The 12,500-nt window shown below is 29.4% G+C and overlaps 1 protein-coding gene across 6 annotated transcripts in view; it reads right to left on the bottom strand.

The window, feature by feature from the left end:
- LOC124957697 (A disintegrin and metalloproteinase with thrombospondin motifs 9-like) overlaps window positions 1-12,500 on the bottom strand; it is a 110,369-nt gene that overhangs the window by 668 nt on the left and 97,201 nt on the right. For 4 of the 6 annotated variants that reach the window (XM_047514871.1, XM_047514872.1, XM_047514873.1 and 1 more), the window contains 19 exons: window positions 10,956-11,110; window positions 10,251-10,584; window positions 10,003-10,091; window positions 9,090-9,437; window positions 8,319-8,485; window positions 7,825-8,075; window positions 7,264-7,642; window positions 6,993-7,157; window positions 6,467-6,607; window positions 6,242-6,364; window positions 5,945-6,115; window positions 5,577-5,798; window positions 4,176-4,370; window positions 2,312-2,500; window positions 1,741-2,066; window positions 1,193-1,329; window positions 889-1,082; window positions 434-557; window positions 1-48 (listed from right to left, as the gene is read on the bottom strand). The exon at window positions 1-48 is cut by the window's left edge and continues 668 nt beyond it. In XM_047514871.1, coding sequence (XP_047370827.1) covers window positions 468-557; window positions 889-1,082; window positions 1,193-1,329; window positions 1,741-2,066; window positions 2,312-2,500; window positions 4,176-4,370; window positions 5,577-5,798; window positions 5,945-6,115; window positions 6,242-6,364; window positions 6,467-6,607; window positions 6,993-7,157; window positions 7,264-7,642; window positions 7,825-8,075; window positions 8,319-8,485; window positions 9,090-9,437; window positions 10,003-10,091; window positions 10,251-10,584; window positions 10,956-11,110 — 3,676 coding nt within the window. In that variant the 3' untranslated portion in view covers window positions 1-48; window positions 434-467. Of the gene's footprint in view, window positions 49-433; window positions 558-888; window positions 1,083-1,192; window positions 1,330-1,740; window positions 2,067-2,311; window positions 2,501-4,175; window positions 4,371-5,576; window positions 5,799-5,944; window positions 6,116-6,241; window positions 6,365-6,466; window positions 6,608-6,992; window positions 7,158-7,263; window positions 7,643-7,824; window positions 8,076-8,318; window positions 8,486-9,089; window positions 9,438-10,002; window positions 10,092-10,250; window positions 10,589-10,955; window positions 11,111-12,500 lie in introns of all 6 variants that reach the window. The other 2 variants (XM_047514874.1, XM_047514875.1) reach the window with 2 other exon arrangements.

Raw genomic sequence — 12,500 nt, 5'->3', positions numbered from 1 at the left:
TCTCCATTTTGGAAGACTTTTTGAAATCTCTCCAGTTTTTCCTTGAAACTGTAAAAGATATATATACATGTACATACATACATATATATATGTAGGTACATTTGTTATTTATATGTATGCGTTTAATAAAATTATTTAATATTTAATTTCTAATTCAAATTTCATTTATTATTATATATTATATATTGTATAATAATAAATATATATAAAAAATATTAAATATATTTATTAAATTTATTAATATATATGTATTAATAAATTTAATTAATATAATATATAATCTAATATATTAATAAAAATAATTTATTAATATATAATAAATTATTTTATTTTATTTTTTTTTTTTTGAGTATGTTTTTGACATTGAGATATATATATATATATATATATATATATATATATATATATATATATATAAAATTAAAATACAAACCTGTATCAAGTAATCAAACCAAGTGTTTTACTAGCTAAGGAGGTAAAACGTCTAATTTCAAGCCCGTCTTCGGTACACAAAATCCACAATAACCACCGCATTTACCAACAACTTGTTGATCATTCTGAAACAATTAATTTCATTTGATTTTCTTCACATTTGGATTGTAAACAAAAAAAAACAAAAAAAAAAAAACGACATTTATATTTTTATTCTTAACTCTTTTTCTTTTCTTTTCTTTTTTTTTGTTTTTCTTTTTTTTCAAATCCTTAGAAAAAATAAGAAGATATGAAAAGAAGATAAGAAAATATGAATGGAGAGGAAAAAAAACAAAAAAAGAAAAGAAGAAAAAAGTAATTTACAATTTTACTCCTAACATCCTTTCTAACACTTGAAAGAAATATAATGATATTTATAAATGAAAAATTGTATTATCATCCCTAAATTATACTTACTATTCTATTGATCGAGTAAAACGTTCTAGACGTTGACATAGTCCATGTAACTTCTTTAGACAAACTCAAGTGTGTGCCACTTAAGTTAATGCTGAAACGACCTTGCGGACAATTTTGAGTACTATAGCAATCTCCAGCTTTACCAAATTCTACACGATGCAATCCTTTCGTTTGAGAGAACGTATAATCGTCAGCTATAAATTGATTTAACAAAAAAAAGAAAAAAAAAAAAAAAATATATATATATATATAATTCTCTCTCTCTCTCTTTCTCGCATTTAATATTAATTAAAAATTAGTTTACCTATAATATATAATTTGATAGGATCCAAACGTACTCTTTTGAACATTGTTATACCCGATATTGTTCCATCATTGGCGAAACATTTACAGCTGTCGTTTCTTTCTCCATTGAAAGGACACGTTTCTGGATCTTTTAGCCTATATATATATATATTTTTTTTTTTTTTTTTTTGAAAAAATTAAACAAATTAAACAAATCTTTAGTTAGCATTATCTCCCTTAAAAAGCTTTATACTTTGACTTTAACAATTTGTTGTTATGAACAAAGTGTTTCAATTAAAGAACTTCCTAGGAGATTTTAAAAATCAATTATTTACTTTTATTTTCTTAAATTAATTATTTAGATTGATCTTCTTTTCTTTTAAAGTTAGACATTTCTTTAAGCTATTCCCCTCCCCCCCTTTTTTTTTATTTTTTTTTTTTTTCTTACAATTTAAACAGTTTAACAATGTGAAATAATAAAAATTATTAAAACAAAAAATAATTGATTTATAAAATCATTAAAGAACTTTTTTAAATACATGTAAATAATATATTTGCTTATAATACCTCTTATCATATATTTCAGCATAATTTTCTTGATCCCCAGCCGTTAATGTTAAATATTCTCGTGGCTTGAAAGTCGACATTTCGTGACAATAAATCGACATTGTTTTTCCACCTATACTAAGAGGATACTCTCCGTCCTTGGTAGTTGAGAAACGTTTCCTTGCCTCGAGACAAGTTAATGGGCTACATTTTCGTTGATTACACCTGCGTCTCTTTTTTGGTCTAAAATCCTCGGGACATTTTGATTTCGATACAGTTCTACCGGCTTTGTTAACACAAAATACTTTACGTTCTTGTCTACCCTTACGTCCGCATGATTGATCGCACTGTAATTATATTCAAATTGTCTAATTAATTATAAACAATTATTATTATTATTATTTTCTTTTTTTTCTACTTATCAATCAATGATATTTAAGCTATAATAATTATTTATATTTAATGATAAATATATATATATATATATATATATATATATATATATATATATATATATATATGGAGAAAGAGGACTTGTTTGTGTAAAGTTGTAATAATTTGTATAAATAAATAAGAAAACATTACTACGTACTTTCTTCCAGCTGCTAATTTTCCAATAAAATTTATCATTACATTCACGTAATTTACACATTCGTTCGGTTTCAGGTTTCTTATTCATTGGACAACCTTCGGTCGTTGTTGGATCTGTCCAACCATAATGATTAACTCGATGACACGTTACGTTACGTCGTTGCACGCCATTGCCACATTCTGCTGAACACTTGGAAAATATATAAAAAAAATAATATATTATTATTAATTATTTAACAAATATTATAATAAAATTATGTTGTGAATTTTCTGATACACGTCAATCGGTGATTTATGAAAATGATCTCTATTGTCATATAATTTTCTATTTGAGATGTTTTAAGATACTTCATTGATACGTTTGAATTATTTAAAAATTTCTATAATTAAATAAAAATAGAAACAAAACAAAACAAAAAAAAAAAAAAAGAAAAAGAAAAAAAAGAGAAAGTAAATATATTTACTCTTTGAAAAAGTATACGTATCTATTAATATCTAAAATGATGATTTTAAATCATTTTCATAATATAACCGATTCATACGAATTATCATTATTTTTATTCTATTACAAATATACATTATTCGCACACACATATAACATATAAGCATAGAACACAGTGACATAACAAATCCTCGCATGCTCATGCTACAAAACAACCCAAAATAAACAATCATAGTGTTATCTTGCTCTCATTAGATCACATATGTATCGTTGACATAGATTATAATTAAAATCTGATTACATGGTAATATTTTTATTGATAAATTAGAGGAACGTATGTGTGTGTATGTATATATATATATGTATACACACACATATATATATATGTATGTATATATATATATATATATATTTTATATTTTGTTTCTTAACAATCATGTTTTCTTACATGAATGAAAATAAAAATAATCAAATATTAATATTGTTTTTTTTTTTATAGAGATAGTAATCTAACACTTCATGCATTGAGAAACCAGCAATTTTTGTCAGTACATATGATGAAGAAATATTAAATAAGATATGAAATGATGTAAATAAATAAATAAATAAATAAAAATACAAATATGTGAACCAAATAATAATCCTGATAATAATTTGTATATTTTATGTAAATTGAACAATCGTTAACATCCCAATATCAGATGTTAATTCAACGTAAATACAAATATCAGCTTGTCTGTCATGCATCGTTCTATTTACGAATAGAGGAACGTTATAATAATCATCAATGAAAATGATCAATTTAACAACAGGGTTTCCCAAATTTTGTATGGGCCGAGATCTATTCATTATCAAAAACAATAACTTTTTCATGATCCATTGCTCCTAATTAATTAATTAATTAATTAAATTAATTTTCCTTAATGTACATACAAATTTTACTCTTACATTTTGTCATTTAACAGGACTCTGAATCGATGGTGTCACGTCCCATACTTTGAGAATCTCTGATATCAAAACAATATCCTGATTTAATGAACATGCTAATGGATAATAAAAAGACTGATAGATCGATCCTTTATTATGATATTTTGAGTCAATTCGAAAAAGAAATGACATATATGTCATGGAACTTAGAAATTGTGTATGATCATCAAAAGTCTTTAATATAATTTTCCTGTATATGAAAATATCGTTGTGGAAGAAAAAAGAAAAAGAAGAAAAAAAGAAGAAAAGAAAAAAAAGAAAAAAAAAAAGAAAAAAAAAAAAAGAAAAAGTAAGATAGATAATAAGAAAGAAAGTAAGAAATAAAGAGAATAAAGAATGAGAAAATTCTGACGATAAATGATAAATGATACATTTAATCGAGGGAGAAACTTAAAAAGAGATGGTGGTTTGTGAGGTAGGAAGGAGGAGGATATACCTCCGACCAGGTGCCCTCTTGCCAAGAATAATCGCATGGAATACGTTGACACTGTCTCTGAGATCTTGGCTTTTCTAGGCCAGCTAGTTTAGTGCATTGCTCGTCGTTCACTGGTACTTCTGGTCCGTCCTTTCCTCTGCTCATCATGCATTCCACTCTTCGTCTTTTTATTCCACCGCCGCATGATTTTGTACACTGTAAAATATTTATATTTCTTGGCCATCCCTTATAATCTCACTGATCTTCTTCACAATTTCTTTTTCTTTGTCTTTTTCTTTTATTTTATTTTATTTTTTTTTTTTTTCTTTTCTGTTCTTTTCTTTTCTTTTCTTTTCTGATCTTTTTTTTTTTCTTTTCTTTTGTTTTGTTTTGTTTTCTTTTCTTTTCTTTTCTTTTCTTCTAACGTCTAATCTAATTCGTACGTTTTTTTGATTATTGAAATTCGAGTTTTTCTTTAAATAAGAAGAAAGGAAGTACGTATGATGGATAATATATGGCACACGTCATACGAGGCTCGTTGAAACAATGCAGCATAACAACGCGGATGCATTTATTATTATTATTATTATTATGATTATTATTATTATTATTATTATTATATATTTTTATAATCAAATATAGTTAATTATCGTCCAGAGTTTTAACTGAAGCCACAGTTTTAATTGAAAACAACTTACAACATCGACATTCATTTTTATACATTGCAAAGATGTCTTTTGACCTGTAGTAGTAGTAGTAGTAGTAGTAGTAATAAATTATAATGGAAACGATTTCGAACGATCGATTGAAAAATAATAAATGACGTCTATAATGAGCAAATAATAATAACAACGTTAATTATTTTTAAGATTTGTGAGAAAGATCGTTGAGATACATTACTTTATATCATAAGATATTAATTTCATTAAAGATTCGATATTTTGAATTGTTGAATTGTTGGAAAATACAAAAATAAAAAGACATTATTTAAACACCTTAAGATCAATCTTTCTCACAAATGATTATTTTATAAAATGGAAATAATCGCTTTCAGATATTATATCAAAATATTAGGATTAATTTTTTCTTTTTTTTTTACTTTTGTTTGCTAGAATTTCAGTCGATCAGGACCAAGGCCGCATTTATCATAAGGCCCATTTAGGCGCAAGCCAAGAAGGCCTCATTCTTTATAGGATTACATTTTTAAACTTTACTCCTTATAAACAAGAATAATACTTTGTATATATATATATATACAAAAAGAAAGAAAAGAAAAACAAATAGAAAAAAATAAAAAATGCTAATATATATTTGATTAATAGAAATAAACATTTGTTCTTTTGAGGTCTCATAATAATGTTTGCGCCTAGGGTCTTCAAAGATATAAATGCGGTCCAGTATAAAATGACATTGATTACTTACGGTAGTCCAATTGGATATCTTCCATTTACGAACGATGTTAGCTTCGAAATGATAATTATTTTGATTCTTCTGATTGTTATTCGTAAGACAAGATTTACGACAATCCTTGGAGACTTTAGGCTTCTCATTACTCGAACATTCCTTGTCCGGTAAAACTTCACCCCATGTACTTTGACATCGTACTTGTCGACGTTGAATTCCATTGCCACATGTAACGCTGCACTGTGTATACACAAATTCATAGATAATCAATTATATTCATCAGAGAAAAAATATTTTCTATCAAATTACCTATGTATATATATGTATATATAAATATATATGGTGATAGAATATTTATCAATGAAATTTTTATTAGATTCACATACCTCGCTCCAATCCCCATTGTTCCAGATAGCACATGGATGACTATTACAGGTCATCATGTTGATTGGTTGTTCATTAGAATTGCAATAATTTTCATGAACATATGCATTTGTCTCAGTCGATACACATTTTACTAGCCTTGTCATGATCCCACCATTGCATGGTTTTGAACACTTTATTTAAAATAAAAAAACATACATATATATATAATTAATTGCAATAACAATTACAAAAGATATATATATATATTTGTTTATTATAATTGTTATAGTTATTATTATTCAAAGTAGAATACAAACCTTTCCATAGGGTCCAGTAATCCATTGATAAACCGAACGAAAAGTAATACCATTGCTATCAATCTCATTGTCCTGAGGATAGGATTCTTCATGCGGTGGATTAGAATATATAATTGGATTTGTCTGTAGAAACATGTTGGCGATTAAATTGATTTAATTTTTTAGAATATTTGATACATGGTGTATATATATATATATATATATGAGAAAGTGAATCAATTTTACCCCTGTAAGACAAGGTTTTAATACACAGGAAGTCTGATCTTCTGGTTTATTGGATGACAAACATTTATCATTGGTCGAACCATCTGTACCTTTACAAACAACATTTCTCGTTTGTATTCCTTCTCCACAGGTTACTGAACACTAAACAAACATGTCAAACAAAGTCACACGTTAATGATTTATTATTACAGGATTCAGGGATCATCAAAATCATTCTTAAACACGATTTTAAAAATTAATTATTCTTTTTTTCAAGACATTATATAGCCACTAATATAGTTAGTCTTAGTAGAGATAAAGGAAATGAATATTCTTGTGTTATGCAAACGTCAGATGAAAAAAAAAAAATGAACTCCAGGTATTCGCTGACGAACGATATTCAAATTTAAGAAACTTAATTACTTAAAATTACTTGTTGGTATCAATAACGTGCATTTATTTATCTCTAATATAGAAAGAACTTTTATCCCGTATATTCATAGAAAAATATTGTTAATATTATTGTAATAAAAGAAAAAAAATTTACCGGACTCCAATTGGTAGTTTGCCAAGAGTAACAAGGACCAGCGTCGCATATTTCCTTAATCGACAATTGGAAAGTCCCATTGCAATTGCTATGAGGTACGATACGATTTTCAACGTGACACCAGTAAGCCCTATGACGTTCTCCAATGCCACAGGTCACCGAGCACTATCATAAATATGACCTTTATATCGTATGAAATAATATATACGACGTTAAGGGTTAATATTTATATAATTATTAAAAGAAAAAATTCCGTTTGTCTAAATCTTACTTTGCTCCATTCACCGAATGCCCATTTTGGACAAGCCTCTTGTCCGCAGATATTTTTTAATCGTGCCTTTTGGCCTGCACAAGTATCGTCCGATACTTGTCTATCGTTTGAATCAACGCAGGTTGCCATTCTATATTGAATACCACCTCCACATGTGACGCTGCACGTTCCCCATTCACTGTATTTCCAATGAACATCATTACATGGTCCTTCGCATGGTTCCAATTCGTTAGGTCTTTCCAAATGAGAACACAGGTGTACCGGTAATGAACGTAATGAACGATTGGAATACAAAAGTATTTGTACGCATCGTGACGTAATTGTACGAGTTCCTGGACCACAATGACTCGAACATTCCGATTCAGACGTGATTTGCCATCTGAAAGTAATATATTTGTTTTTGTTTTAATTTTTATATCACCTTGGAATCCATTGTCAGAGACTCTCTCTCTCTCTCTCTCTCTCTTTCTCTATCTATCTATCTATCTATCTGTCTGTCTCTTTAATTTTTCTTCATAGAATTAAGACGAAAAAAAACAAAAAAAAAAAAAAAACACTTACTGTAACATACAATGTCCATTACACATTTGACTTTCTTCCCTTGGCTTATCCTCTGTACGACAATAATCGTCAGTGACGACATCCTCGTGCTTCGTACTTCTACATTCGGCTTTACGATATTTTGTACCTTGACACATACGATTACATTGGGACCAATCGCGCAATACCCATTTATAACTGTTCAATATTTTTTTCGGTACAGTATACTCGTAAGTTATCTGAGGTGGATGCAACATTCCTACTGATAATACCTAAAATAAATAATACAAACGTTTTATTTAATTATTTTAATTCTTCTTTGAGAATTGGTATATCCATATATTTAAGATTAGATCATCATCATCATCATCATCATCATCGTCAGCAGCAGCAACAGCAGCAGCAGCAGCAGCAACAGCAACAGCATCATCATCATCATCATCATCATCATCATCATCATTATCATCAGCATTATTTTTAATATCGTTTTAACGTTTTGAGGAAATATTACTTACTTCTAAAATCAAATCTGTACTAATCGGTCGTGAACTATTCAATCTCTCGACGATCGACTTTGGTCCGCTGTATTCTATCGTAACTCCAGGAAATACAACAACTTTTTGATGCATTATCACGAAATTTCCATTTAATATATACTTCCCATTTTCTCCAAGGCGTAAAGCTACGAACATATTTAATTCATATATTTTATCATTTCCCGTATCATTAAAAGGGAGGTCGGCAACGTTTCCACATAAAAAAAAAAAAAAAAAAAAAAAAAAAAAAAAACCTCAAATTAGCTGATTCATATTGAAAAGAGGATGATACCCGGTTTATCTTAATTTAGGGCATTACACAATGGTAACAAAAAAAAAACATTCGATAGATCTTTTGAACGGCCATATTTTTCAATACAATGTTGAAAATTAATTCGTACTTTAATCCTAATTGCGCATGTGGGATGTAGAACATCTCGGATGAAATTTGTGCCGAATTGAGACAATTTGCGCGTTCCATGATACACGAATTTTTTTTTTTCTTATTTCTTTTCTTTTTTTTTTTTACAATTCAAATTATTCATTCCGTACAAACGACGGCTGTTTGTTCGGAAAGTGACTCGAGTTCATCACACGTGCAAAACGGAAGGATTAAAAATCGATCAGAACATATATATATAATATATATATATATATATATTTTTTTTTTTTAAACCGTGAATCTTCCAATTCAACAATTTCAATGGGATATTATTTAAGACAAATTATTAATAAAATAATAATCCTTACCGAGATAATTATTGTCATAATGAAATTCAAACCATCCGTGCTGTCTTATATCGATATTGCTACTACCAGCTGGTATCTTAGTAACTCTGTTATAACCGTATGCGGTTACATTGTAAGAACCATTTATTCTTTGGCAGGTTGAATTGTCACCACGGCATACCCCACAGGTGTCGAGTTCTGCTGTCGAATTTAAAACGTTATCGCATCCTGCGGGTTTACAACGACCATTTACGCAGAGATGAAAGGTGTCGGGTCCGCAGGGCGTACCGTCGATCACTTTGTCGCGAAGCATGTAATACTGATTGGTCTCTACTTGGCAATACAACTTGCAACGATCTTCCGGTTGTACTGTAATAACGTAATAATAACGACATTATATATTTTCGATGGTATAAAACGTCGAACGATATTATTATCAACCAACCAGCCATGCAATGCAAAAGCGAACGATTAGAAACATTTGATTACGATGTGATATAATATTTAAATCAACATACGATGAATCCTTATTAATAATAAACTATCATCGCAACCATCCCCTCCACCTGTGTTGCTCCTTTCTTCAAGCAATGACATTTTTAGTTGTTTGGTTTTTTTTTTATTTTTTTTTAAATTTTTTTTTATTTTTTTTTATTTTTTTTTATTTTTTTTTTTTAATTCAGAGCGTCTTCATCGAATACGATCGTTCGTTCCTTCCGATCGAAGAAAAACGTTCGTGTCTATATATCTTCAAATTATATTCAATATGTTTCGAATATGTTCTCGAATCGATTCTCGTTAATTCGATGTTAAAACAATAAGAGTTTGGTTAATGCTATCATGCTGCGTTATATACTTAATTATTTTTTGCAATTTTATATATATATATATATATATTTTTTTTTTTTTTTTATGGATTTTGAATGTGACTTACTTCGAGTATATTTCGCATGCCATTTTACGTCCCTCGCTAGACCCTGTATGTTGAGATTGTTGTTGTTGTATTCTTGACACTGTTGTTCCCTGAGAAAAATTTACGATAACGTTTTATTATATCTCGTCAATAAAAATAAAAATAAAAATAAAAATAAAATAATTACGTTAGATCTCATTCATATAAACGGATATAATAATCCTAAGAATAACATTTATATTTCTTTCTCTTTGTTCATTTTTACATACCTAAAATCTCGACTATCAGGTGGACATTCCTCGGTACCGCAGCTCTCGTAATTGACTTGCTCACCGATGCAATAATTTCCACCATTTTGTGGTGGTGGATTATCGCATTCGCGATATCTCTTCCTAATACCACCACCGCAGGTGCGTGAACATTTCCCATAAGGGCCCCAATCACCCCATTCTCCGTTAACTGGATTTAAATCCTTTTTGGATACGCATTCGCCACGTTGACACCATTTCCCTTCACCACAGCTCGTACCATCGGCCCATGGTGTATATTCTGTACGGCACTTACCTCCCCACCTTGGAGCGGTACACCATAGTGTCCTGCACACTGACTGGCCGGTAATCGACCAATTGTTTCATTTACTTTTCACGTTATATCAAAATCCATTAAGTATCTGTCATTCGGAAGTTTTTTTTCCTCTCTTTCTCTCTGTTTTTTTTGTTTTGTTTTGTTTATTTGTTTGTTTGCTTTTTTCGGGACAAGAAAATGGGGGGGATAGAAGAGGGAGGAAGGATTATTGGGAATGGTGATAACAGTGATAACTATGATGATGATGATGATGATGATAATGATGATGATGATAATGATGATGGTGGTGTTGATGATGGTGGTGGTGGAATAGATAGGACAAACAACTGTTAATTAAATTAATAGTGCTCCTTATTCTGTAGTCGTTCGAAGGAACGTTTGCGACTTACCATTACTCACCATGTCATGGCAAATCTTCGATCCTGGACCGAAGACCAGTTCGCATTGTTTGTTCTGAGAATAATCGATTCCCGGGAGTCGTGCGGCATCCGGCTTTTGTATGCTCTTGCTGGGCTCATCCAAAAGGCAATTGGCACGATCCGTTCTGAAAGATAATTCAATCGGGGATTAACGTAAGATAGAACTTTTATTTAAGTTATTATTTCGATCGATATTATTATTTCCTGATAATTCAAAACAGTATAAAATAAAATAAATAAGAACAAAAAAAAAAAAAAAAAAAAAAAAAAAAAAAAAAGAAAATGTTTAATACATTCGTCGGATAAATGTAGATACGATGAATCGTTAAGGATCGGATGATATTGTCTTCTTGTAAGACGCCGAAAGTTTATAAAATTTTTTTCCTCTCTCTTATCTTTTTCTTATTTTGGTAATGAACGTAACAAACAACACCCCGTGTGCACGACGGAATATGTCTTCGGTTAGAATCTCGCGAAACCGGATTCCTAAGCGGGGAGAAGCAACGAGAAGCTCCTCTTCTCTTCTCCTTCTCCTACTTCTTCTTCTTCTTCTTCTTCTTTCGTCTTCTTCTTCTTCTTCTTCCTCCTCCTCCTCCTTCTCCTCCTTCTTCTCCTCCTCCTCGGGAGAGAGAAAAACTTGTAACGCTGGCTCACTTCACAGCGCGCGACCGAACTGAATCCATTCAAACCTTTCTTCTCTACGAATCCGCGTGCGTTTTCCGTTTTAACGTAATCGACATGTCGAAGAAGATTTTTCAATTTTTTTTTTTTCTTTTTTTTCTTTCCTTTCTTTTTTTTTTTTCTCTTTTTTCTATCAAAGTTATTATAACGTTATCTCACTTAATTTCCTCTTACGCGTGTTGTTGTTGTAAGGAAGTTGTTGTAAGGATTGTTGTTGTCTCTTTGTTATTGTAAGGAAGAAAAAAAAAATGGGAGGAAAGAGAGAAAAAAAAAAAAATAGAAAGAAAAAGAAAACGAAATGACACGTAAAGAAATATCTGATTTTGTTCATTAATTCGAAGGTGTACGATTTTTATCCATTAATTATTTAATTGTAGAGTACATATATATATATATATATATATATAGAGTATATATATATATATATATACTCTAGAGTATATATATATAGGATATATATATCAATTGAATTAGCCATTTTATATAATTTTAGAAAACTTGATATATATATATATATATATATATATATATATATCAAGTAGATATTTATATGGAAATATATTTAAGTATGATTTAACTCAAACAATCTAGATTGAATGTGATAGTAATAAACTACTTAGGTCAATTTAAATGGAACGATGTCAGTATTACTACAACAGTTTTTGAAATTGAGTCGATTCATTGTTACTACTATTACTACCATTATTATTATTATTGTTTTTATCATTATTATTATCTTTGGCAGAGACAAATCATTCCCTCAGTTTTTATTTAATCCTCGAATATAAGGGAACAAGAAAGCGTGTCTCCTTATTGAGTTAAGCGATAAATGAG

Source organism: Vespa velutina, chromosome 2, assembly GCF_912470025.1.
Source record: "Vespa velutina chromosome 2, iVesVel2.1, whole genome shotgun sequence".
In the NCBI taxonomy this organism is placed as follows: domain Eukaryota; kingdom Metazoa; phylum Arthropoda; class Insecta; order Hymenoptera; family Vespidae; genus Vespa; species Vespa velutina.
This window is presented reverse-complemented; position numbering and strand designations above follow the sequence as displayed.